We start from the raw sequence: 25,754 nt of genomic DNA, 5'->3' as shown, positions 1-25,754 counted from the left end.
CGCCCCGCCCGTCCCGCCCCGCCCCGCCCCGCGCCGCCCCGCGCCGGCTCCGCAGCTCGCGCCTGCCCGGCGCCGGGCCATGGCGCTGCTGCAGAACGTGTCGCTGCAGGATCCACGGGACCGCTTCGAGCTGCTGCAGCGCGTGGGGGCCGGGACCTATGGCGACGTCTACAAGGTGCGCCGGGCGGCGGGCCGGGCGGGAGAGCTGAGAGCTGGATACGCGCTCTGCGTCTTGCTGCGGGAGCTGGCCCCCGGCCCCGCCTCCTCCTCATCCCTCCTCACCCCCTCCTCATCCCTCTCAACCCCTCCGCCCCTGCAGGCCCGCGATACGGTCACGTCCGAACTGGCCGCGGTCAAAATAGTCAAGCTAGACCCAGGTGAGGGCCGGGAGCCAGGGCCTCAGCGCTGGAGGGAGGGCAGAGCGCGGCGCGGGCGGGCGCGGTGTAAGGAGCGGAGAGTTGCCGTTTCCGAGGCCCCCGCTGAGAGGCAGGCCCCAGGAGGTACTGTCGGCTGGCACCTGTCTGGCCTGAAGAGAGGAGGCACTCTGTGCCCATTTTGCAGATGGGGCACTGAGTTAAGGCGGCGCCCTTCATGATGCCCTGTGTTTCCCAGGGGACGACATCAGCTCCCTTCAGCAGGAAATCACCATCCTGCGTGAGTGCCGCCACCCCAATGTGGTGGCCTACATTGGCAGCTACCTCAGGTGAGGCTGCTGTATCCCCTTGCCCGCCCCCAGGCAGCCCCCATGTGGCCCTGCCATGTGCCCACCCCAGCTCTGTGTCACCCCAGGAATGACCGCTTGTGGATCTGCATGGAGTTCTGCGGAGGGGGGTCCCTGCAGGAGATTTACCACGGTGAGGGCTAGGACTCCAGGCCCCAGAGGGCCACGGCCTTCTTCCCATCCCCCTACCCCAACATAGGGCAGGAGGAGAGCGCTGAGGCCCTGCACTTGGGCCCCTCTCCACTTCTTCACTGGCTGTGTGACCTTGAGAAAAATGCTGTCCTTCTCTGGGCTGTATATCCTACCCTATGTCGGGAGGGGATGTGGCCAACTCTCCTTTCGCCAGCAGTGCCTGCTGCTTCCCCTACACAGGGTGGAGCTGGGTGGGTCAGCATATCCCCGCTAGACCCCCAAGCCAGCCCTTACCCCTTCCATTGCAGCCACCGGGCCCCTGGAGGAGCGGCAGATTGCCTATGTCTGTCGAGAGGCACTGAAGGTAGCTGGGCCCGTAGGACTGTTCACACCCCTCGTCCCCAGGAGCAGGGCAGGCAGCCCAGCAGGCCCCTGTGTGGGGTGGGGTGGGGTGGGTGGAGTCCCTCAGGCTGAGCTGCCTGAGGGGCTGTGGGTCCTGGGGGGGAAGGGGCCCCAGCCCTATTGCCGGAAGCAGCCCATTTCCCTTTTGGCTCAGTCACTTCCTGTTTGGGGAGAGGGGTGGAGGAAGCTGCTTGGGTGGGGGGCCCCAGGCCTGAGGGGGTTCAGGAGAGGGGAGATATACGGGGTAGCTGCTCTCAGGGGCTCCTCTTTGTCCGCAGGGGCTCCACCACTTGCATTCTCAGGGGAAGATCCACAGAGACATCAAGGTAGGGATCTGGCCAAGGGCATCGTGGGAGGGAGGAGGGAACTCTTGGGGGCACCAGATGGGATTCTCTCTCCTCCATTCCCACAGGGAGCCAACCTTCTCCTCACCCTCCAGGGAGATGTCAAGCTGGGTCAGTACCCTGGGGACACCGTCAGGGCGAGGGTTCTGTGGGAGCTCCTGGAGTCTGGGAGCCTGCTTGTCCTCGGGCAAGTCGTTTTACCACTTGAGCCTCGGTTTCCCCGTTTAGAACGTGGCACCATTCTCCCTTCTTGCTGGAAAGTTGGATGTGGTTGGGTCTGTATGGAGTCTAACCTGGGACCGGGCACTGGGTCAGGGCTACAAGGTGGTCGACCCCTCCCAGGAGGGAACCTGGCCTGGCCTTGAGCCTGGGCCCCCTGCTGTCTGAGCCCCGCCAGGTGCATCCTGAGCCTGTGCCCTGGCCGTGGGTGGGGAGTGTCAGCCTGAGGTGGGGTGAGAGCGGCTTTTCTCCCTGCAGCTGACTTCGGGGTGTCAGGCGAGCTGACAGCGTCTGTGGCCAAGAGGAGGTCTTTCATTGGGACTCCATACTGGTGAGGCTGCGCCTCTGGCTGAGGGGGTAGGGGCCGTGCGTGGAGGCCCCTGGCCATCTCATGTGTGACCTTGCCTGCAGGATGGCCCCAGAGGTGGCCGCCGTGGAGCGCAAAGGTGGCTACAATGAGCTGTGTGACGTCTGGGCCCTGGGCATCACTGCCATCGAGCTGGGCGAGCTGCAGCCGCCTCTCTTCCACCTGCATCCCATGAGGTCAGCAGAACACTTGCCCCTGGCCTGGGCCAAGAACCCTGTAACCCTTGACCTCTGACCTGTGGTCTCCACAGGGCCTTGATGCTTATGTCGAAGAGCAGCTTCCAGCCGCCAAAGCTGAGAGACAAGACTCGCTGGTAAGGGCCACATCGCCTGCTGGGGCCCCCCTTTCAGTCCAGCCCGATGAGGGTGGAGGAGCCATCTGCCGGTTCCCCAGGTGCAGCCTTGAGGGTCTGCCCTTCCTGGGCCTCCACAGACTGTCTGCAGGAGTGGGGCCTGGGCCCTGCCTCCACGCCGGGGACCCGTGTGGACAAGGAAGAAAGGCAGATGGCTGATAATGGAGGCGCTGCCGTGTCGCAACAGCAGTGTTGCTCAGGCCAGCTGCCCGTGGCCTCAAGCTGGCCCCTCCCTGGGCAGGCTCCGCAGAATCTTCTGGAGTAGGGGCAGGACACTCTGCCTGAGGGCTAACCTGGGCCGGGATTGGGGCGGGGGGGCTCTTGTACCCACTAGGACCCAGAATTTCCATCACTTCCTCAAGCTTGCCTTGACCAAGAATCCCAAGAAGAGACCGACAGCGGAGAGGCTTCTGCAGGTGGGAGGCAGGAGGGGGGAGCAGGGGGCCTGATGCTCAGAAGCAGGGACTGGAGGCCAGGAACCAAGCTGCGCCCCCCTCCATCCTCCAGCACCCCTTCACGACCCAGCACCTGCCTCGGGCTCTCCTCACACAGCTGTTGGACAAGGCCAATGATCCCCACCTGGGAACCCCCTCTCCAGAAGACTGTGACCTGGAGGTAAGTGAGAGCCCTTGGGGACTGGGTCTTGGCCTGGTCTGGGGCTGAGGAGTACAGAGGTGATTCAGTCACGTCCCTTCAGCTCGTGAGTTTGCAGCACAGGGAGCTTCGGTCTGGTTGAGCCCACGCGTTAGGAATCTTCCCTGAGCTAGTTTGCATCCCTGTCGCCCACTCCAATAGGTTCTTGCCCTTGGCCCTGTGAAGTTAAGGGCCACCTTAACTGAAGGTCCTTAACTTAAGTCACCTGTTTTCTCTGTGATCTTTGGCAAGTTCCTTGGCTCTCTGTGCTGGTTTTCTCATCTGTGAAAGGAAGGTGCGTTTAATCTCACGGTAATCTCAGAGCATTATTGTGAATACAAACACGTCAGTGTGTATAAAGCACCTCAAGGAATACCTAGTATGAGGTGAGTGTGGGCGTGTGTCCACCGTGTGTGTTCTCCTGTAGACTTATGACATATTTCCGGACACCATTCACTCCCGGGGGCAGCATGGCCCAGCCGAGAGGACCCCTTCGGAGATCCAGTGTGAGTCTGTTTTTGGGAGGGGGAGCTGTGGGTGGATTGGGGGCTGTGTGTATGGATTTGGTGGGGGCTGTGTGGATTGGGGGGCTATGTATGTGAATTTGGTGATGGAGGGCTGAGTGTGGACTTGGGGGGCGCTTTGTGTTTGCCTGGAGGGGGCTGAATGTATAGAATTGGGAGAGTTGGCAGAGGGCTATCTGTGTGGAGTTGGTGGGGGGCTGTGTGTGGAGTTGATGGGGGGCTGTGTGTGGAGTTGGTATGATTTTAGGGATCAGTCCTGAGTCTCTGGCCTCCTAACCCCTGGATCTGGGCCCCCAGTTCACCAGGTGAAATTCGGCGCCCCACGCAGGAAGGAAACAGACCCACTGAATGAGCCGGTGAGGGGCTGGCTGTGTGGCTGGGTGGTCCTCGGGGCAGGGCTAGGGAGCTCTGCAGGTGGCCAAGCATCTCAAACCCAGGAGCATTGACAGCCGCAGCAGCCTGGCCCTTAGGCCCGGGAGAGCCATTCTAACAGACCCGTCCGCGCAGGGACCGGGAGGGCTGGGGCTCCTTCCTGGGGCAGGTCGTTTTGGACAGTTGGTGGAGGGCCTGGGACGTCCCTGGCGGTCCAGTGATTAGGCCTCCACGCTTCTGCTGCAGAGGGTGCGGGTTCCATCCCTGGTTGGGGAACTAAGATCCCATGTGCTCCATGCAGCATGGCCAAAAAACACATGTGGGCCTGTCACGAGTTGGAGGACCCCCCCCCACCGCCACCTCCTTCGGCACGTTCCTCTCTGCCTCAGTCGCTGTGGCTGCTGGGTTGTCTGACTCACCGTCTCTGCTCTCTCGCCGTCTCTGTTATCAGCGTCTCTCTTCGCCTCCACAGTCTCAGTCTCTCTGTGCCTGTCTCTCTCACTGTCTTGTTCCCTCTCATTCTTTGCCTTTGTCCCTCTTTCACAGTTTCTTTGTCTCTTGTTGTCTCTCTCAATTCTCTTGCCTGTTACCATCTCACTTTCCATCTGTCTGTCTGTCTGCCTGCCTTCTCTCTCTCTTCCCCCATCTCTCCAGCGCCCTCTCACGTTGCCTGTCTGTCTCTCTGCCTCCTTCCCGGCCTTTCTGACTTGGTTTCCCCATAGTGGGAAGAGGAGTGGACGCTGCTGGGGAAGGAGGAGCTGAGTGGGTGAGTGAGGGGGAAGGAAGCTGCAGGGGGGCAGGAGCAGGAGGGCAGGCTGACCTCTGACCCCTCCCCATCCCTGCCCAGGAGCCTGCTGCAGTCAGTCCAGGAGGCCCTGGAGGAAAGGTGAGGGCCCGGAGCCCGGAGAGGGTGGGGACCGGGCTCATGACCCCATCGTATCTCACACCTCATCTCCCTCCAATCTGTCCCCAACAGGAGCCTGACCATCCGGCCGGCCTCGGAACTCCAGGTTCAGAGTGGAGGGGAGCTGAGGGTGGGGGTGCTGCTGGCTGGGAGTAGGTTACAGGGTCACTTGCTAACAGCTGGGCTGGGTCCCCTGACCCTCCCGCCAGGAGCTGGACTCTCCAGATGACACCATAGGAACCATCAAGAGGGCCCCGTTCTTGGGGTCATCTCCCACTGAGCCTCCAGCCGAGGACCTTCACCCCAGCCTCCCAGGTGAGCCAGCTGTAGGGAGCAGGAGGCCGGCCCCGGGGTGGTCTGGGACTGGAATTCACGGCCGCCGCTCTGTGCCTGCAGGAACCCTACCCCTGCCGCACCCAGGCCCCGCCAGCCCTCCCCTGCTCCCCACCGCCTGGGCCACCATGAAGCACCGGGAAGATCCTGAGGTGAGGGGGTGCTGAAGGAGGGTGGGGGAGGCAGGAGTCTGTGGGTAAGACCCTGACTCCTCTCCTCCCTCCCAGAGGTCATCCTGCCACGGGCTCCCCCCGACCCCCAAGGTGCACGTAAGTGTTTGTCTCATAGCTCCGCCTCCCGGCTGCCTGCTGCCCCACCACCTGCTGCCTGCCCCCACTACCGCCCCCCGCTGCCCCTTAACTTCCTCATCAGCCTCCTGCTTCCTCTCCAGATGGGTGCCTGCTTCTCCAAGGTCTTCAATGGCTGCCCCCTGCGGATCCATGCCGCTATCACCTGGATTCACCCTGTCACCCGGGGTAGGCAGGGCCAGGGAGGAGGGAGGAGACTGGGAATCCCTGGCTTGGGCCCGGGGATGTAGCTGACCTCTGACCCCATGCCCCAACCTGCAGACCAGTTCCTGGTGGTGGGAGCCGAGGAGGGCATCTATACCCTCAACCTGCACGAACTGCATGAGGATACACTGGAGAAGGTGAGGCCCGGCTAGCAGGGGAGGGCTGGGGAACCGGGGCCGGGGGCTGACGCTATCTGCCTGTCGCTCTGTGGCCTCAGCTGATTTCGCACCGCTGCGCCTGGCTCTACTGCGTGAACAACGTGCTCCTGTCCCTCTCAGGTACCAGGTGGGACGGGCAGGGGGCGGGGCTGGCGGCCTGCCCACCAGCTCTGATCCCCACCTCCGCCACGTCCCTCCACAGGGAAATCCACGCACATCTGGGCCCATGACCTCCCAGGCCTGTTTGAACAGCGGCGGCTACAGCAGCAGGTCCCCCTCTCCATCCCCACCAACCGCCTCACCCAGCGCATCATCCCCAGGTCAGCAACCCTGGCCCTACAGGGATGGGAGCACCCAGGGGAGACGGAGGGACAGAGCCAGGGCTGGAACACGGCCTTTCCTGGTCCTGACATGGTTGGCATCTTAGTCATATCACTTGGCCTCTCTCTGAGGCCTGGTTTCCTCGTTGGTCAGCCCCGCTGGTAGCCTTCCCTCCCGCTGCCCCCAGGCCTGTCGGGAGGGAAGGAGACAGTGGATGTGACTATGTCAGACGAGCCCTTGGCACCGTGGTGGGTAGGCTGTGGGGCAAATGTCTCCTGAGCACTGGGAAATGCCAGTTCTTAGGTTGGGCTTGGGGACAAGTCCCATGAGTCCTTAACACTCAGCTCTGGGGTGAGCCAGAGCTGGGAGGGGTGGGGAGGCCTCAGAGAGGCTAGGCGAGCTTGTGGGAGTTGGGGTCTTCCAGGCAGATGCATTAGAGATCAGCCTTCCAGCAAGGAAGGAATATGTGTGAATTATGTGTGAATTTTCCTAGGCGATCTGTGGAGGTAGAAGGTGTTTGGGCTGAGTAGGGGAGGGGGAGAAGCCCAAGGGGAAGCTGTACAGGTGACAGAGCCCTGCCTTTGATGCCAGGCCGGGATCTGGGCTTTGTCTGACTGGCAGCGGCACGGGGAGCATCTTAGTAGGATCCCTCTGTATGTCAGTCAGGACTCTTCCTGTTGCGGATGATTTCACTCACTGGCTTTAGCACAAAAGGGAATTTAATGCCTCGGGTAGGAGTGGGGTTTGGTGCTTCCCTGCTGGTTCACATAGTAAAGAAAGCATCTGCAATTCAGGAGACCCACTTTCGATCCCTGAGTTGGGAAGATCCCCTGGAGAAGGAAATGCAACCCACTCCAGGATTCTTGCCTGGAGAATCCCATGGACATAGGAGCCTGGTGGGCTACAGTCCATGGGGCCACAAAGAGTCAGACAGGACTGAGCGACCAACAGTAACATGTAGCAGTAACGGGAGTAGGGTCAGCTGCAGGCCCAGCTGGGCCCCGGCGCCAGCAGCACCCTGGGCGTCTTCCTGCGTCTCCTGGCTCTGTTTCCCTCTCGTCACCTACATCCTCAAGTAGGCTTTCCTGCCCAGTGACAGCTACCTGCAGGTCCACCTAGTGATCCACTAGCTAATAAACCCGTGGAACTGGAACCTCTGTTTCCAAGTAATTCCCACCACGGGCTGGGGCCAGTTCTCACGGGCCTAGCTGAGGGCCGTGCCCACTTCTGGGCTGGTCACTGCGGCCACGGGATGAGGAGCCAGGGGCCAGGCCTGGGTCACGCGCCCTCTCCTGGAGTTGGGGAAGGAGAGAGGGGCTTGTCTGGGCAGATGGACACAGGAGCGACTGCCGACGGCTGTGGTGATAGCGGGAAGGATGAATGGAGCAGGAGACTGATGAGAGGGCCTGGAAGGGAGGCCAGTGTAGTGACCCGAGACGAGGGACAGCAGTGGGAACTGGACGGACCCGAGCAATATTTAGGAAGTAGGGTTGACGGGATGTGGGGACTAATGAGAGTGTGCGTGAGGGGAAGGGAGGGACTGGGAGACCCCCAGTGAGCAGGCTTGAGGTGTGTTTATGAGGTGGTGTGTGCGTGCCAAGTCTCTTCAGTCGTGTCCGACTCTGTGCCACCCTATGGGCTGTATCCTGCCAGGCTCCTCTGCCCACGGGTGGCAGGGGCCCTCATTTAGCCGTACAGCTCCTGGTATGTGCCAGGCAGCCTCCTGGGTGTGAGATCCTCCTGGGAACTAGAGACCCTTGTACTCCTCAGACTCTCTCTCAAGAGGGACAGACAACAATGGACACGAGGAAGGAGGCAGCGCAGTGGTGACGTGGAGGGTCAGGAGGCGGTGTTCAAAGGGTGGGCAGGAAGGACGTCCTTGAGAGGGTGCTGTGTGAGCAAAGACCTGGAGGGGGTGATGGAGTGAGTCCTGAGAATATCTGGGGGCTGGGGGGTCAGGGCTTGAGCCCAGAGGCCAGGCCTGCTCGTGTGAGGAACAGCAGGGAGTCAGGGGGTCCACACGGGGGCAGTGAGAAGGGGCTGGCCTCCGAGGGCCCTGTCGCCACAGAGCAGCCTTTACCCCTGGCTGAGTGTGCCCTGACTGAGGTTCTCACAGGTCAGTCTGGCTGCTGTGCTGGGAGGAGGCTGGAGGAGATACAGGTGGAAGCAGAGGCCTGTCAGGAGGCTGGTGCGACGTGATGGCGCCTTGGGCCAGGGTAGCGGTGAAGGAGGACAGAGGCAGTCAGATTCCAGTTTTATTTTGAAAGCCAGACCAACAGGATTTCCTGACAGTTGGTGGATGGAAGAGAAAGAGAGGAGTCAAGGATGACTCCAGGGTTTTGGCCTTGGCAACGGAAGGATGGAGCTGTCATCAGCTGCGGGTGGGGCAGAATTCAATGGTGTCACATCGAGTTTGAAATGTACAAGTCAGGCCTCAGCTCTTGTCAGGGAGTGGGGGGTGGCCCTGAGATTTGAGCGGGTAGGTGGGCTGTGGGCTTAGAATTCGCCATGACCAGGTGGGTGGTGGAAGCCGGTGGGGACGGTGGGGGAGGCTGGGCCGTGGCTACACCCACCGAGGAGATGAGGGGCCCAGGCCCTTCGTGCAGTAGTCTCGCTCGAGGACCACGCTGGGAACCCAGTGGCCTTGGAGCTTCCTGACCTCAGTCCCAGGCCAACCTCTGCTTTGGCCCGGGACCTGCAGGAAATAGGCCCAATACAGCCCCAAGTCACAGGCAGCTTTGGGTGTGTGTTCGGGAAGTCACAGCGGAGATCTCAAATTGTTGGAGAAAGAAACAAATAAAAAAATCTGCCTCTGTCCCATCTGAAGGCCAACTGGGAAGAGAGTGGAAGGAACAGGGGAGAGAGGAGCAAACGCAGGGGGAGAGGTGCTGACTTCCTCGGCGGGCCCCACGTCCCAGCAGAGGGTGCAGATGGGCCCTGGGTCACAGGGAGAGGTGGCCGGGCTGCTGGCATGCTGCCCTGCTTCTCAGAGCAAGAAACGGGTTCGGAACTTCCCCTGAGGGCTTGGGGGACAGCAGGGAACCAGAGCAAGGACCTACTTCTCCCTCAGCACCAAAGGAAGCCACCCACTGGCCACCCCGTGTAATAGCCAGCGGAAACAGAAGAGGGCCCGGTGATTGCCGTTTTCTTGCGAGTCTGTTTCCTCTGGCCGGCTTGCCCACCTGTGACATACGGCGTGTGGGGTGGGAACTGGCCCTGAGTGCTCTGGCTGAAGGAGGAGCTGGAGCCTGAATCAGCTCCCAGCCCTCCCACACCCTAATTTCTTCATTTTGGGCTTCCTCGGTGGCTTCATGATAAAGAACCCACCTGCCAATGCAGGAGATGTGGGTTCGATCCCTGGGTTGGCAAGATCCCATGGAGGAGGAAGTGGCAACCCACTTCATTATTCTTGCCTGGGAAATTCCACAGACAGAGAAGCCTGACCAGCTACAGTCCATGGGGTCGCAAAAGAGGTGGACATGACTTAGCAACTAAACAACAACAGCATTTGGATCCTTCCTTTCCTTAAAAAGGATTTTCAATGACTGAAAATAGGTGGGAAAGTATTAACAGGGGATGAGAAAAGCTAGCCTTCTGTGAGGGCACCTGTTATGCGGGCTCTGCTGCAAGCCCTCTGCTGAGTTAACTCACACAGACCTCACTGTGACCCTGCAAGGTGGGCACCACGGTTGCACGCCCCCCACCCCCATCTGCAGAGGAGTCAGCTGAGGCACCGAGAGGTCAAGTGCCTTGCCCCCCAGTCAGGGTTAGAGAGAATTCTGTGAGCCAAACCCCTGGTCTGGATGTACAGGCTCCAGTCTGTCAATTTGGGTGCTGGAGCCACGGGCCCAACATCACATCCGCTTCTCAGTTACTCGAGCAAGTGACTTGGCCTTCCAGAGCCTCCGTCTGCCACCTGTGAGGCAGGGAAGGTGTTAGAACTCATCCTTAGGGCTCTGCGGGGGGTCAGGGCTTGCCCAGGATGGCGTCGGGGACACCTGCCCTGGTTGCTGTCCCCCCAGGCGCTTTGCCCTGTCCAACAAGATTCCTGACACCAAAGGCTGCCTGCAGTGTCGTGTGGGTAAGAGCTGGGGGGCGGGTGGGACGAGGTAGGGGCGGGGCGGGGCTAGCTGGGCACAGGCGGGCACAGCCCCGGGGCCCACCGCCTCCTCTCCCGCAGTGCGGAACCCCCACACGGGCAGCACCTTCCTGCTGGCCGCGCTCCCCTCCAGCCTGCTCCTGCTGCAGTGGTACGAGCCGTTGCAGAAGTTCCTGCTGCTGAAGGTGCGGGGCCAGTGGGGGGACCCTCTGGGCGGGCAGCAGAGGGGTGTGGGGGAGGAAATAAAGACCTGAGTGCCGCTGCTGCCCCCAGAACTTCTCCAGCCCCTTGCCCAGCCCAGCAGGGATGCTGGAGCCGCTGGTACTGGACGGGAAGGAGCTCCCGCAGGTGTGTGTGGGGGCCGAGGGCCCTGAGGGGCCCGGCTGCCGCGTCCTGTTCCACGTCCTACCACTGGAGGCTGGCCTGACGCCGGACATCCTCATCCCACCCGGTGAGCTGGAGGGCCAGGCTCTGCGTGAATGAGTGTGTGTGTGCACGTGATATGTATGCACAGAGTGCGCCCCACAGTTTACAGCTCCACGGAGATCTTGGGGATCCCGAGGCTCCCAGCCTCCCTTCAGCTGGGTCTCCCCATAGAAGATGTCACTAGACCAAAGGGCTCAGCAGCTAAGACAACCTGATCAACCCTGCGGGGGCTGCAAGGACAGCCAAGCTGGGGAAGGCAGGAGCCAGAGGCCTTCATTCTGAGCAAGGAAGCAGGATCCTGGGTGCTAGGGCAGCTCAGGGAGTGAAGGGAGTGGCGGTGGGTGAAGGAAGGGGAAGGTGCCCTGGACCATATGGTGCCCAAACTCCCAGCCAGGGGTCTCATGAGATTTTACTCTTGATTCTCACAACGGCCCTGTGAGGTAGGTATCGTCATGCCTGGGTTACAGTTAAGGAACCTGAAGCTCAGAGATCCGAGGTCACATAGTGACTGAGTCTTGAAGCCCGGCTCCCCTGACTCCCGGGTCCCTGCTCTCCTGCGGCTCCCTGAGGTTCAGCCCGGCTCCCTGTGAGCCTGCGGATGGGTCACTTTGGCGCCAAGCCTCAGTGCCCCAGCTGTGCAGTGAGATCCAGCGTCATAACACCCCCCAGGATGCTCCTGTGGTGAAGGCTGCCTAACAACCCACCCGCTGCCCCGTGTCTTCCTCTCGGAGCCAGAGCAGGGCTGGTGGCTCAGCCAGGCCATGTCTCCCTTTTCTAACTGCAGAGGGGTTCCCGGGCTCGGCCCAGCAGGTGATCCAGGTGGACAGGGACACAGTCCTGGTCTGCTTTGACCGTGAGTGTTCCTGGGGTCAGGGCTGGGGTGTTGGAGGGGGTGGTAAGGGAGCCCCCCCACCCATCAGCACCCCCCGACCCCGGCCCTATGCAGGCTGCGTGAGGATTGTCAACCTGCTGGGCGAGCCCACGGCCACGCTGGCGCCTGTGCTGACCTTTGACTTCCCCATTGAGACTGTGGGTGAGTGAACTGGACGGTGGGGCTGAGGGGGGTGGATGCAGAAGATGCCAGCCTGGAGCGCATGATATGGCCCTGGGGCTCGGAGCTGGCAGCAGAACAAGGAGGCAGGTCCCCCAGCCCCTCTTGAGAGCCATCCTGGCCACCTGCAGTCTGGTCTGCCACCCACACCTGGGCCTGGGGCATCGCTGGGGGAACCAGTGGCCCTCGGGCAGGCACGAGGCTGATGGTGGCCCGGCCCTTCCCAGTGTGCCTGCAGGACAGCGTGCTGGCCTTCTGGAGCCATGGGATGCAGGGCCGCAGCCTGGACACCAATGAGGTGAGGGGGACCCGGGAGTCTAGGCCTCCCCACCCGGTGGTCCCCACCTTCTAGGAGAGGGTGTGCTGGGGTGGCCTCAGTGCCCCCTTTCTTCCCAGGTGACCCAGGAGATCACAGATGAGACGAGGATCTTCCGAGTGCTCGGCGCCCACAGGTAGGACACGGTGCCCATCAGTCCCCGCCCCACGGATGGCGGTGCCATGCGCCTTCCCACCTCGCTCACTTCCATTCTCCCTCCTCTCCAGAGACATCATCCTTGAGAGCATTCCCACCGACAAGCCCGGGGCTCACAGCAACCTCTACATTCTCACAGGCCACCAGAGCAGTTACTGAGCAAGTCACCTAGCTGGCTTGGCCAGGGGCACCCCTGCCTGCCCCACGCGGCAGTTGTTTCAGGCAGGGGGCCCCTCCAAGATCAGAGGAGCTCAGGCCCTGGTTCTGCTGGTCTGAAAGGGCAGAAATCCTGAGAAGAGTCTGGGGGCTCTGGGAAGGGAGGGGCCCGTAGCCCACACCTCCACAATTAACTGGACCAGAAGAAGCTGCTGTCATATCCCCCTCCCAAGCAGGCAGCTGGTCCCTGGAGCGCTATGGCAGGGCCCTGGGCAGTTTAGGGGCAGCCCGGGACTATCCATTCCATTTTGTTCCACTTTTCCTTTCCACTCATCCTGCCAAGAGCCTGCCCCTGCGCTCCATCCTGGGGAACATGGTATTTAAAAGAGAGACTATATTGGCATTAAAGCTGGTTTGATTTTATTCCACTGGTCCCTCTGGGTCAGGGGATGCTGAGCCCACTGCCTCATCTCCCGCCACATCTCCCTCCAGCGCATCTTTCTTGGCACCAGGGGCTGTGGATGAAACATGGAAGGGGGGCCACCAGTGTTCTGGTGACTCTCTCACGGGGAGCCAGGCAGAGGTAAAGGGGAGGCCTCGGCCCCTGTGAGATCTCAGGGTTGCTGTGTTGTCCTGGGCTCCCCTGCTCAGGATGAGCCCCCTGCCTTGCAGTGTGAGGTCTCCTTTGTGGCCAAGGAGTTATACTGATGGGGTGGGGGAGGCGCCGAACAGTGGATTCATCCAGAGGACCCCTGTCCCATGTGGGAGCCCACCAGGTAGCCTGTCGAAGGAGCCAGAAGAGGCCAGCCCAGGGCTGCTCTACCCAGCCCCAGGGAGGCTGCAGCCTGTGGAGACAGCCTGTCATGACCTGCATCCCGCACCCAGGCCTGGGGCTGCCTCCCACCTGCTGTCTGCTCTGTCAGGCTGGGATTACTAAACACGGGCGTGCTCATCAAGCTAGACTCTGGGAAGATTAGCCTGTGTCCATTTAACAAGAGTTCCTGGGCTCCCAGAGGGATTCCCTACCCACATGTGGGCCAGCCCCCAGTGAGGGCAGCTGTCCTCCTTGCTGGAGCCTGCATCTCGAGGGTACATCCATTCACCTGTTGCTGGCTTTGGGCTTTCCATGGTCATTCTTCCACATGTCCCTCTTAGACAGTGCCACACTCCCAGGCCAGGGAGCCCCAAGTAGTCCCAAGCATTGACCAGGCTGCCCGTGAGCAGAGTCTTTGGGTAGGTGAGGCAGGACCAAGGCTGCAGTGGGCGGGAAGGCCTGGGGCTGGGGGGAGGAGCCTGAGCAAAGGTCCAAGGTCAGTTTGGCCCGGTCCCTCCCTTCTGATGTTCAAGTTCTGGATGAGAACTCTGCACCTGTGGGCCATTGGCGAATATTTGATGAATGAATGAAATGCTGAGTGGGTGGGTAGATGGCATCCCAGTCCCTAGTGCTCCTGGCAGGGGACCCTGAGCCATCTCGTGTTTGTCACACTGTCCCCTTGTCCACCCTGCTGCAGAGCTTTGACTGCTCTCTTAGGGACAAGAGAGGGTTTCTCAACTGAAGCGGGGGCTCAGATCAGGAGCAGAGACACAGCTCCTGTGTTCTCCCTGAGATCCAAAGGAAGGTAAGAGGCACCTTCCAGGTTCTGAAGTTTGTCTGCACCCACTTGGGGGGCATTTAATGGGCCAGGTGGAGGGGGTGACAGGGATATGATTCCTAACTTCCATTTTTCCAGATTTCTTGGCAGAGGTGCAGGATTGAGGAGCGCCAGGGCTGGGAGGTGAGCTTCTGCTCAGTGGACATAGACCCCGACCCTTGATGCCCAGGTGCCCTGGGGGACTTTCAGCCCACAGAGCAGCAGGCAGCAGACAGTGCCACCTTGTGGCAGGCCAGTCCCCCAGCACACTACAGCAGTGGGGGTGGTCAGACTAAAGTGGCAAAAGCAGAGGGCGGGGGAAAAGCAGGGACCTTTGATTAAATATTTGCTGCCAGCAAAGGCTGGCTATCAGCCAAAGGAAGGTCAAGAAGCCAGGGAATACGCACTGAAAGACCAAAATTGTTATTTTATGTGTGTTTTTTAATAGATAATCCTTGGCCATGGTACATAGATTTTTTTTTGGTGGGGAGCATACCACGTGGCCTGTGGAACTCACCCCCGCCCCAGACCAGGGACCGCTGAGTCTTAACCACTAGACCACCAGGGAAGTCCCACAATTTAAAAAAAAAAAAAAATACAAACTAGATAACAAGTCTCCTATCCAGGTCCCAGTTACTTATGAACTCTCTGGAAGTACTCATGCATGTTTAAGCAGTTCAGCATGCATTCGTCTTTCCCCTTTCTTACACGGTGATATATTCCACACAGTGTCCTAATCTTGCCCTTTAAAATCTATCCTGGAGAGCTGGAGAGAATTCTCTGGCAGTCCAGTGGTTAAAACTCTGTGCTTTCACTGCTCAGGGCCCAGGTTTGATCCCTGGTTGGGGAACTAAGATTCCACAAACTGTGCAGTATGACCAAAAAAAAAAAAAAATTCCGTCCTGGAGAACTTTGCATGATCAGTGCCTCCACCTTTGCTCTTTCATAGCTAGTGATGCTCCACTGTATGGGCTTCTCATAACTGCTGTGAATTAACCTTAGATGCTATTGATGGAAATTTCAGTTGTTTCTACTACTGTGGTATTACAAATGACGCAGCAAGAAATACTGCTAAGCCAGTGCCACTCTGTACATACTCAAGTGCCCCAGAGGATAAATTCCTGGAAGTGGCCTTGCTGGGTCAGAGCTGGCTTTGTCCTTGTGACAGCTACTGTCACATTGCCCTCCCTGGGCAGAAGCCTCTGGGATGGGTCAGATCAGCCTCTCTAAGCCATCCTGTGCGTCAGTGGAAGAGGCAAGTCACCCCAGCATGTTTGGGTAGCTGGCCCATACCCCGAGTCAAGTGAGGGTCAGGATGAGCGGTAACAACCAGATGGGTGCTTCAGGACAGCGGGGTATCCTCTGTGTTCATGGTGGCATGTCCATTGCCTGGTCATTGCTTGGTACACAGAAAGCTTTTTGAGTGAAGGAATGAATGTGATATTCTGACAAGGAGGCCCTGGAGTTGGGTCCCTGGACTGGGTGAGCTTGCTGGGCTGTATTTTCCCCAGGTAGACCATATCCTATATCAACCTGCAGGGTGTAGGGAGAATTGAAAGTATTGTAATACACATAATCCAACAAGACAGATGAATCATAGATATGTAATGTCAAGTGAAAACAGCAAATTGCATTAAATGCCACACAGCATGATAGCAAAAATTAGCAAAACTAAACCATCTGTTAAAGAATCCACCTGAAATGCAGATGTGAGTTTGATCCCTTGGTTGGGAAGATTCCCTGGAAGAGGGCATGGCAACCCACTCCAGTATTATTTCCTGGAGAACCCCATGGACAGAGGATCCTGGTGGGCTACAGTCCATAGGGTCACAGAAGAGTTGGACACGACTGGAGCAACCGAGCACACACACTCACGATCAAACGCTTAGGAGATCAGGGGAAGAAAAGCACAAAATGCAAACGACAGTCCCTGTTGGGGGAGTGGGGCCGGGGTAAGGAAGGACCTCAGGAATTTGCGAAGGTAATATCTTGGTTCTCAGGCTAGTTGAGGGGGTTCATGGATGTTCAATTTATAGCTCAGTTCCTAATGCACGTGAGGGTCCACATAACTTTTTGTATGTATCAAATACTATGTAAGGGACTTCCCTGTGGTCCAGTGGGTCCATGTTTCCACTGCAGGGGGCATGAGTTCCATCCCTGGTCAGGGAATTAAGATCCCCCATGTCATGTCACAGACTTCCCTGGCAGCTCAGCTGGTCAAGAATCCGCTTGCGATGCAGGACACTCCAGTTCGATTCCTAGGTCAGGAAGATCCCCTGGAGAAGGGATAGGCTACCCACTCCACTATTCTTGGCTTCCCTGGTGGCTCAGATGGTAAAGAATCTGCCTGCGATGCAGGGGACCTGGGATCAATCCCTGGATTGGGAAGATCTCCTGGAGGAGGGCATGACAACTCACTCCAGTATTCTTGCCTGGAAAATCCCCATGGACAGAGGAGCCTGGTGGGCTACAGTGTGTGGGGTCGCAAAGAGTCAAGCACATGCCATGTCAAATCCAGAAGAAAAAAAAACCATGTTAGAAAACATGAGTTTAAATATTTTAAGGCAAGCACTCAAAAAACTCAGTAATGGCTTAGAAAAGAAAACCAAAAAGCCAAGATAGTCCTCTCCTAGACAATGAAATCAAGTGGAGATAATGAAACCAATGTTCTGTGACAAGCTCTGGGCGGGTCCCTCTCTCTCTAGCTGCCTTCTGTTGCTTCTCTTCAAACAGCTTTATTGAGGTAGAATTGGCAGTGAACTGCATATATTAAAAATGTACTGTTTGATGACTCACACACATATACCTGTGAAGCCATTATTGCAATCAAAGATAAATGTTTCCATTGCCCCAAATTCTTCCTCTTTGTGATCAGGCCCTCCTGTTCCTCCCTGCCTCCCCAGCCTCAAGTAACCACTGTTTTGTCACTAGGCATGAATTTGCATAGTTCAGAATTTATGTAAATAGAAACATACGGTATGTACTCTTTTTATTTGACTTGACTAAGCATCATTCTTTTGAGCTTTATCCATGTTCTTTCATATATTAATGGTCATTCCTTTTATTGCCAAGTAGTATTCCATTGGATGGATGTTTCACAGTTTAGCTAATTGCCTGTTGATACACATTTGGGCTGTTTCCAGCTTTGGACTATTTATGGCAAATAAAGTTGCTATGAACATTCACATACATGTCTTTGTGTGGATATAAACTTCCATTCCTCTTGGGTAAATGCTTTTGAGTGGAAGGGCTGGGTCATGTATGTATTGTTTCACTTAAAAAAATTTTTTTTGTTCAATTCTGATTTTTAAAAAAAATCTTCAGTTTTTAAGAAAATGCCAGGCTGTTTTGCAAAGTTGTTGGACCGTCTGCATTCCAACCAGCTGTGCTATCTCATAGTGGTTTTAACATGTATTTCCCTCATGACTAATGATGTTGAGCATCTTTTCTTATGTTTATTTACCATATACAGACACACCTCAGAGATAGTATGGGTTTAGTCCATGTCACTGCAATAAAGGGAGTCCTGTGAATTTTTTGGTTTTAAAGAACATATGACAATTATATTTATACCAAGTCTATTAAGTGTGTGACAGCATTATGTCTTTAATAAATGTACATACCTTAATTTAAAAATATTTTATTGCTAAAAATGCTAACCATCATCTGAACCTTCCGCAAATGATATCTTTTTGCTGGCTGAAGGTTTGAAATATCGTGAGAACTACCAACATGTGATGTTCCCTTCTTCAGGGGATCTTCCCCACCCCGGGCTTGAATCCAGGTCTCCCGCATGGCAGGCGGATTCTTTACCAGCTGAGCCACCAGAGAAGCCCTCAACGTGTGACAGAGAGAGAAAAAGGAGGCAAACGCTTTTAGAAAAATGGCACCGACGGACTTGCCTGACACAGGGTTGCTACAAACCTTGTTTGTAAACACAGTCTGCAAAGTACAATAAAATGACATGCAATGAAGCGAGGTCTGCCAGCATACATGTGTGTGTTCAGTCACTCAGCGGTGTCCCACTCTGCAGCTCCCTGGACTGTAGCCCGCCAGGCTCCTCTGTCCATGGGGTTCTCCAGGCAAGAAGCCTAGAGCAGGCTGTTATCTCTTCCAGGGGATCGTCCCGACCCAGGGATGGAACACGCGTCTCCTATGTCTCCTACATTGCCAGGATTCTTTACTGCTCATGCCACCTAGGAAGCCTGCTGGTATACATGTTCTTTGGTAAAGTGTCTATTGAAATCTTTTGCTTTTAAAAATAGGATTGTCGGACTTCCCCTGGTGGCTCAGTGGACAAGAATCCACCTGCCAATGAAGGGAACGTGGGTTCCATCCCTGGTCCAGGAAGATTCCACATGGTGCAGAGCAACTAAGCCCTTATACCACAACTAATGAGCCTGTGTGCCATGACCCTCAAGCTCATGCCCACAAGAGAAGCCACTGCAATAAGAAGTCCAAGCACTGCAACGAAGAGTAGTCCCCACTGGCCGCAACTAGCAAAAGCCGGCTCACGGCAACGAAGACCCAGCATAGCCACAAATATTTTTTTAAATAGAATTAAAATTCCAGCTTTGAGATACAAATGACATAAAACATATTGAAAGGTTAAAGTGTACCGTGTGATGATTTGATACACATATATTGTGAAATGATTACAATAAGTTTAGTTAACACCACACGAGTTGTCTGTTTTCTTATTGCTGAGTTTTGAGAGTACGGATTAAAAAGTCCTTTACCAGATATGCGATTTGTACATAGCTGCTGCTGCTGCTGCTAAGTTGCTTCAGTCGTGTCCAACTCTATGTGACCCCAGAGACGGCAGCCCACCAGGCTCCGCCGTCCCTGGGATTCTCCAGGCAAGAATACTGGAGTGGGTTGCCATTTCCTTCTCCAGTGCATGGAAGTGAAAAGTCAAAGTCAAGTCGCTCAGTCGTGTCCAACTCTTAGCAACCCCATGGACTGCAGCCCACTAGGCTCCTCCATCCATGGGATTTTCCAGGCAAGAGTACTGGAGTGGGGTGCCATTGCCTTCTCCATGTACATAGCTATCTTGCTATTATTTCTAATTTGTACCCAACTCACAAATTCCAATACCTATCAACCCCTTGTTCAAATTAATACCTTTAATAGGAAGGTGTAAATGTACATGGTTTTCCAGGAAAAAATTATGAAAAGTATTTGGTGCATCACATGTGCTCACTCACTGGTAGACAGTCCTAATCCGGGCAATGAAATCACGTGTGAGGCTCTCCAAAGGCTGGACATGGTGGGGAAGGGTGGGTCAGAAACATCCGTGGATTTGCTCCCTCCAGGCTCAACTAGCTCCACGATACTACCTCTCAACCTTGCCAGGGGCTTGGAGTTTCTGAACTATCAAATTAGAATGAAACGATGGAAAACGCCAGGGATTCATAGGGTGTCAAAACTTCTTTTTGGCCACACTGCGTCATTTGCAGGATCTTAGACCCCTGACTAGGAGTCAAACCCGTGCCTCCTGCAGTGGAAATGCAGAGCCTTAACCACTGGGCCCCCAGAGAAGTCCTAAAACTTATTCTTTACGTCCTGACACCAATTCTCTGACAACTCGATGTTCCATAGTTCAGTTCAGACATGAACTACCCTGAGTTGGTGAAGATCCCACAGGTTAAGGGGTTCAACTACAAGACCTGGGCCTCCAGGCTACCCACACCTCTGACCAGCTTTGCTACAAATTTGGTAGTTCCCACAGCCCACTTCAGGTTCAATAAGTTGCTAGAATGACATAAAGAACTCCGGAAAGTGCACTATATGGCTGCTGCGTTATTTTAAAGGCCACATTTAAATGAAGAGCGAGATGCATTGGGCAGCAAGGTCTGGACGAGTCCTGAGGTCAGGAGCCTCACCCTGGTGCATGCAATCGGTGCATCACCCTCCTGTTACATTGGTATGTTCACCAACCTGGAAGTTCTCCAAACTTCGTTGTTTAGTTTTTATTGAGGCTTTATTACATAGGTGTGATTGAATGAACACTGGTCATGTGATTGAGTGCAATCTCCAGCCTCTCTCCCCCACCCAGAGGTGGAGGGTAAGGCTGAAACTTGGTTGGTTTTTCTGGTGACCAGCCACCATCCTAAAGCTCACTCAGGGACCTCAGAGCTGCCAGTGAGTCTCCCTGTTAGCATAAATCCGGTGACCAGTCCAAAGGGCCTCATTATGAATAATGAAAGACACTCCCAGCACTCAGGAAATCCCAAGGGTTTCTGAAGCTCTTTACCAGAATCTGGGGACAAAGACCAGATAGATGTGTTGCTGTTTTCATTATACTTCACCCTGGCTTAAAATCAGGAGGCATCTGTGTATAATCCTTGACCCCACAGCTCAGGAGATAGTCCATTAAAACCAACCACGTCCCCTGATCTCATTCAATCAGTGCAGTGCCCTGTACAGTAGCATTAATGTCCATATGCTACAGACAAAGAAGCTGAGATGCATAGACATTAAATGACTTCCCTAGTTGCCAGCTGGCGGGTGGCTGGCCTGGCTCTGTAGGACTCCAAGTTGCCTCAAAACTGGGAAGTCTGTTCCATGGTCCTCAGCCAGAAAGCAGCATGGCCAACATTCTAATCCTGTTCTGCCAAATAGGAGTCTTGGACCAACAGACTACACTGGTAAGTTGTGTGACATTGGGGTAGTGACTTAACCTCACTGTGCCTGGATTTCTCATCTATAAGTAACAGATAATACCCATCTCTGAAGGTGGTTGTGAAGATGAAATTAGCTACTGCAAGGGCTAAAAGAAGTCAGAACAGATCAGGGAGTAGCCAACGTCCAAACTCTTTTAACTATTCATCTGTCCTTAGAACACTTAAAAAAATTGATCATACACTTGACCAAAAGGAAATTGTATTTTTTAATTAAAGATTAGAGATTTTAAGACCATATTCTGAAGAATCTAAATAAATATAAATTAGTAAAAGGACAACCAAAATATTTTAACTTGGTAATTTTTTTAAAAAACACTCACAAAAATCCTAAAGGAAATGACTAGAAAGCAGTGACAGTCACTACCCCATGAGAGTCACAGCTGTAGCCTTTACCATTACTAGTACGGTAATATCATCATTAACAGTAATAGTACATTTTTATTTGTGCGTTAGCCTCTCTCCTTTGCTAGACCATGATTTTCTGGAAGCAGGGGCTGAATTTCATTCAGGGTCATATCTGTCAATCTGTTTTACATCTAGTAGTTGCTCAAACAGCGAATGATTCTTTTCTCCCCTCCTCCCTAGAATCTGTTGTACTTACTGATAATGTTTCCTTATTTTTCAGATGATTTAAATGTTTTTATTTTTCCTTTTATGTCCACAATATTAACTTCATTTTTATTAGTTACACTTGCTTAGTATAAAAAGTTAAAGATAATACATAGAAATAGGAGAAAAAGTAAAAATTACCTGCTGCTGCTGCCAAGTTGCTTCAGTCGTGTCCAACTCTCTGCGACCCCATAGACGGCAGCCCACCAGGCTCCCCCGTTCCTGGGATTCTCCAGGCAAGAATACTGGAGTGGGTTGCATTTCCTTCTCCAATGCATGAAAGTGAAAAGTCAAAGTGAAGTCGCTCAGTCGTGTCTGACTCTTAGCGACCCCATGGACTGCTCCAGCCATGGGATTTTTTCCAGGCGAGAGGACTGGAGTCAGGTGCCATTGCCCTCTCCAAAAATTACCCACTACAGTGGAAATTTGGTGATTGTTCTGTCAATGCATTTTTTTTTGTCTCCCAGCATGGCTTATGAGATTTTAGTTCTCTGACCAGTGATCAAACTCGGGCCCCTGGCAGTGAAAGCAGCAAGTCCTAACCACTGGGCCACAGGGAACTTCCTCAATGCATTTCTTTATACAGTTGTATAATGTTATGTAAATGTCCTTGGACTGCAAGATCAAACTCGTCAATCCTAAAGGAAATCAGTCCTGAATATTCATTGGAAGGACTGATGCTGAAGCTGAAGCTCCGATACTTTGGTCACCTGATGTGAAAAACTGAGTAAAAGACCCTGATGCAGGGAAAGATTGAAGGCAGGAGGAGAAGGGGACAACAAGAGAATGAGATAGTTGGATGGCATCACCAGCTTGGACATGAGCTTCAGCAAGCTCTGGGAGTTGGGGATGGCCAGGCAAGACTGGCGTGTTGCTTGGGGTCACAGTCAGACACGACTAAGTGACTGAACTGAACTGAAATGGGATCACATCATACATTTTTTTAAAATATGAAAAATATTTTAAAAACATGCTGGGTTCTTAAAATGTATTGGATAACTTCCAAGTACCTATTTCCCTCTTCAGCGTCTTCACTGATGACTTGTGTATCCTCCGTGGCTTTCTCCATACTCATATAATCATACGCATACACACGTATGGACTTTGTTTTACAAAAACAAGATCATGTAATAGCTATTTCTCTGCTTCTTTTCTTATTCAACAATATAGCACAGAAGTCCCTCCAGGTCAGTAGGTATGGATTATCTCCTTTTCAAGGCTGCCTACTAATCCAAGTTATGGATAATCTACTTCATTTAACCAATCACATATTGATGGTAGTTTTCTGTTTCTAGGTTTCTGCAGTTACAAACAAGACCGCAGTAAACGCAATAGAAGACTTTGAACACATTGCATTATGTAATCACATGCCTTGTTTAGGGGCAGATTCCCAGGAGTGGGATTACCACATTGAACATGTTTTTTATTTTTCCCTGAAAGGGGTACAAAAAGTTTTTTAAGCCACACCATGCAGGATTTTAGTTCCCCAACCAGTGCCCCCATGCATTGGGAGTGCAGTCTTACCCACCGGACCACTAAAGAAGTCTTGAGAGGTACAATTTTAATAGATAATAGAATGCTTTTCAAAAAACAATTCAAAGTAGTAACTTAGCTTTTTTTTTTTTCCCCTGATTGTTGAAGATGTCTCATATCACCTTTAATTTGCATTCATGCTTAGGAGGTTGGTACTTTTCATGTTTTTTTGGCTATTTGGATTTGCTCTTCTCAGACTTGTCTATTCAGTCTTTGCTTTTCTGTTTTCTTTTAAATTACTTTTTAAGACTTCTTTGCATATTACAGATATTAGCCCTTTATCATATGTATGGCAAGTATACTTTCCTAATGTATTATTGTCTGTTGACTTTTATCATAGGTTCCTTTGGTAATTAACTGTTTCCTGTCTTCATAAAGTCTCTACCCCTAGATGACTCCGACAATCTCCTAAATTGTATCTGTTTTATCGTTTAAATTTAGGACTCTATATACCATTTACTAGCTAAATCTTTTCCTTACTGAATTGAAATACTTTTTTGGTTAGACTCTATCTTGTACTAATCCGTCTTTCCTACAGCAATACCATATTGTTTCATTAGTGTGTCTTTTGTATTGTATTATTTGGAAAGGCAAGCTCCTCAACCTAGTTTACAAATTTCTCCACTATTTTCAGTTATTTTATGATTTAAAAAATGATATAATAAATCCCAACTTCGCTGGGATTCTAATGAAAACGCACGGTATATGCAAACTAATTTTTGATAACTTCATATTGCTTTCCACCTAAGATATGTGTACCTCCACTGGCTCGGACACCGTTTTTAATCCTTCAATAATACTATTTTATAGATCTTCTTCCTCCCACTTTTTGTTTTTTTCAAAAACAGGAAGTCCCCTTTTACCTGTGTTGTCGACGGATCCGGTTTACCGGTCCGCGCCAGCCCCTCCCCCACCCCTCGGTTCCGGGTTACCATGGGACTCGAGGATTGACGTCACCAAGGGCTTCCGCGTCGGACCCGAGGGTCGACGCTGAAGCCAGGGACAGAGACATGGCTTTGCCCCATCTATGCCTGCGCGCTCCTGTTCCGCTCCTCCCCGACCCCAATTCTTGTTCCGCCAATGCTTTTCCGCCGCGACCTCTAGCTTAAACCCAGCGAAATTACTCCCCGGGGAAAGGGAGCAAGGGCGGGGGGGGGGGGGAAACAGAGACAGCCAATCCCAGGACATTACGACGCAACGGAGATTGATTGACTCCACCAGCTCAGCCAATGGGAGAGCTCTTGGCCCCATACGTCACAGAGTTTGCCCCACCCTATCCCTCCTTTCTGGACTCCGAGCTCCGTTCGCGCAGTAACAAATGAAGTGCGCGCTGCGACACCTCCCAGCTCTTCAGGCTCGGCCGCCATTTCCTCGCCAGGCCTAACGGTCCGGCCAATCCCAGCGCGCATCGAGAAAGGCTAAGGCTCCACCAATCGGAGGCCGCCGATTCCGACCCTTTGCCTCCGCTCGGCCCAATCCAGGCCCCGGCCCCGTCGCCCCCGGTCCGCCCCCGCGGCGCGCTCTCTCCTCCCTCTTTGTGCGTCTCGCGCCGCCGCCGCCCGCCGCGTGAGAGGACGGGTTCCGCGCGCTCCGCGGCAGCGCAGTCGGGTCCCCTCCCCCCAGAAGATTCGCGAAGAAGAAGCCGCCGCCGAAAAGGAGCCGCCGGTGCCGGTCCCTGGGGGCGCCATGGCGACCGGAGCGAACGCTACGCCGCTGGGTAAGCTGGGCCCCCCAGGCCTCCCTCCCCTCCCTGGCCCCAAAGGGGGCTTCGAGCCGGGACCACCGACTGCCCCCGGGCCTGGGGCGGGGCTGCTGGTGTCCGGGCCGCTGCCGCCCCCGCCCGTGGGCTCGGTGGGGGCCCTGACCGCGGCCTTCCCCTTTGCGGCGCTACCGCCGCCGCCGCCGCCGCCGCCCCCCCCGCCTCCCCAGCAGCCGCCGCCGCCGCCACCGCCCCCCTCCTCGGGCTCCTCGTACTCGCCGCCACAGCCGCCCCCTCCGCCGCCGCTCTACCAGCGCGTGTCGCCACCACAGCCACCGCCACCCCAGCCGCCGCGTCAGGACCAGCAGCCGGGCCCGGCCGGCGGCGGAGGAGGTGAGTCGGGCCGAGAGAGCGCGCGAGGCGCTGCGCGGATGGGCCCGGCCGGCTGAGGGCCGCGCGGCGGCGGCGACGGCGGCTGCACGCGGCGGGTGCGCGCGCGCGCGCACGGGGAGGCCCGGGCGGCGAAGCCACGGGGCGCGCGGCCTGGTTCTCGGGCCTCGAGTGCGCACGCGCCTCAGGGGTGGGGGCCCGGCGGGAGGAAGTTTGTTGCGCGCAGGCGCAGTTTGGCGGCCGGGCTTTGTGCCCAACCTAAAAGCCGGCATTGGGGAGACCCCTTGTTGCTCTCCGCCCCTGGTGTTCAGGAGGAGTGTGGAGAGGGGATCGAGTGGGTGGTTGGGATGCTTCATGTGCAAGTCTGGAGGGCGGGAAAGGGTCAACTGATGACGTGGAGCGTCCTCTTCCTGGTTGTAGTAGAGTCCTAAAGGAAGAAAGTACCAAGAGAAGCTCCTTAAAACTTCTTTAATAAGACAAGGCTTTCACTTAACAACCAAAATGGATGAAAGTCTTCAGAGGGTGTTTGGGTCCGATTTTTTGTGGCCCTTTTGGGGGAAGGAGTTTCTGTTCGTTTCCTCATTTCATTGTATCTACCTAAGAAGTATGACACGCCTCCTCTTGAGGCTTTTCCTCTGGGTCTGGCCCCTCAGAAGGCACCTTTTTGTATCAAACGGCAGAAATTTCTGCTTGTGTACTGGGGAAGAA

At 54.9% G+C, this 25,754-nt stretch overlaps 2 protein-coding genes across 12 annotated transcripts in view; both read left to right on the top strand.

Moving 5' to 3' along the window:
• Nucleotides 1-27: 27 nt before the first annotated feature.
• The window catches only part of MAP4K2 (mitogen-activated protein kinase kinase kinase kinase 2), a 26,391-nt gene continuing 664 nt past the window's right edge, over nt 28-25,754 (top strand). Inside the window, exons 1-33 of one of the 3 annotated variants that reach the window (XR_009734588.1) lie at nt 28-175; nt 320-377; nt 613-703; nt 790-854; nt 1,162-1,217; nt 1,534-1,581; nt 1,668-1,710; nt 2,077-2,149; nt 2,230-2,361; nt 2,436-2,498; nt 2,872-2,953; nt 3,045-3,152; nt 3,598-3,676; nt 3,992-4,050; nt 4,789-4,832; nt 4,914-4,952; nt 5,043-5,076; nt 5,180-5,285; nt 5,367-5,455; nt 5,531-5,572; nt 5,695-5,779; nt 5,873-5,952; nt 6,033-6,093; nt 6,176-6,293; nt 10,317-10,375; nt 10,475-10,578; nt 10,667-10,844; nt 11,604-11,672; nt 11,766-11,852; nt 12,098-12,168; nt 12,267-12,322; nt 18,395-24,674; nt 24,989-25,049. Coding sequence is in view for 2 of the 3 variants with exons in the window: in XM_061406867.1 (XP_061262851.1) it covers nt 80-175; nt 320-377; nt 613-703; nt 790-854; nt 1,162-1,217; nt 1,534-1,581; nt 1,668-1,710; nt 2,077-2,149; nt 2,230-2,361; nt 2,436-2,498; nt 2,872-2,953; nt 3,045-3,152; nt 3,598-3,676; nt 3,992-4,050; nt 4,789-4,832; nt 4,914-4,952; nt 5,043-5,076; nt 5,180-5,285; nt 5,367-5,455; nt 5,531-5,572; nt 5,695-5,779; nt 5,873-5,952; nt 6,033-6,093; nt 6,176-6,293; nt 10,317-10,375; nt 10,475-10,578; nt 10,667-10,844; nt 11,604-11,672; nt 11,766-11,852; nt 12,098-12,168; nt 12,267-12,322; nt 12,414-12,501 (2,463 nt within the window). In the remaining variant the exon portion in view is untranslated. Of the gene's footprint in view, nt 176-319; nt 378-612; nt 704-789; nt 855-1,161; nt 1,218-1,533; nt 1,582-1,667; nt 1,711-2,076; nt 2,150-2,229; nt 2,362-2,435; nt 2,499-2,871; nt 2,954-3,044; nt 3,153-3,597; nt 3,677-3,991; nt 4,051-4,788; nt 4,833-4,913; nt 4,953-5,042; nt 5,077-5,179; nt 5,286-5,366; nt 5,456-5,530; nt 5,573-5,694; nt 5,780-5,872; nt 5,953-6,032; nt 6,094-6,175; nt 6,294-10,316; nt 10,376-10,474; nt 10,579-10,666; nt 10,845-11,603; nt 11,673-11,765; nt 11,853-12,097; nt 12,169-12,266; nt 12,323-12,413; nt 17,315-17,882; nt 18,104-18,394; nt 24,675-24,988; nt 25,050-25,754 lie in introns of those variants that run through there. The other 2 variants (XM_061406868.1, XM_061406867.1) reach the window with 2 other exon arrangements.
• Nucleotides 24,590-25,754, top strand: part of SF1 (splicing factor 1) — a 13,591-nt gene continuing 12,426 nt past the window's right edge. For 6 of the 9 annotated variants that reach the window (XM_061406876.1, XM_061406874.1, XM_061406877.1 and 3 more), the window contains exon 1: nt 24,590-24,674. In XM_061406876.1, the coding sequence (XP_061262860.1) occupies nt 24,644-24,674 (31 nt within the window). In that variant the 5' untranslated portion in view covers nt 24,590-24,643. Of the gene's footprint in view, nt 25,050-25,754 lie in introns of all 9 variants that reach the window. The other 3 variants (XM_061406871.1, XM_061406870.1, XM_061406869.1) reach the window with 1 other exon arrangement.

Source organism: Bos javanicus, chromosome 29 (assembly GCF_032452875.1).
Source record: "Bos javanicus breed banteng chromosome 29, ARS-OSU_banteng_1.0, whole genome shotgun sequence".
In the NCBI taxonomy this organism is placed as follows: domain Eukaryota; kingdom Metazoa; phylum Chordata; class Mammalia; order Artiodactyla; family Bovidae; genus Bos; species Bos javanicus.
Note: the sequence above shows the minus strand (reverse complement) of the source record. Positions and strands in the feature narration are given on the sequence as shown.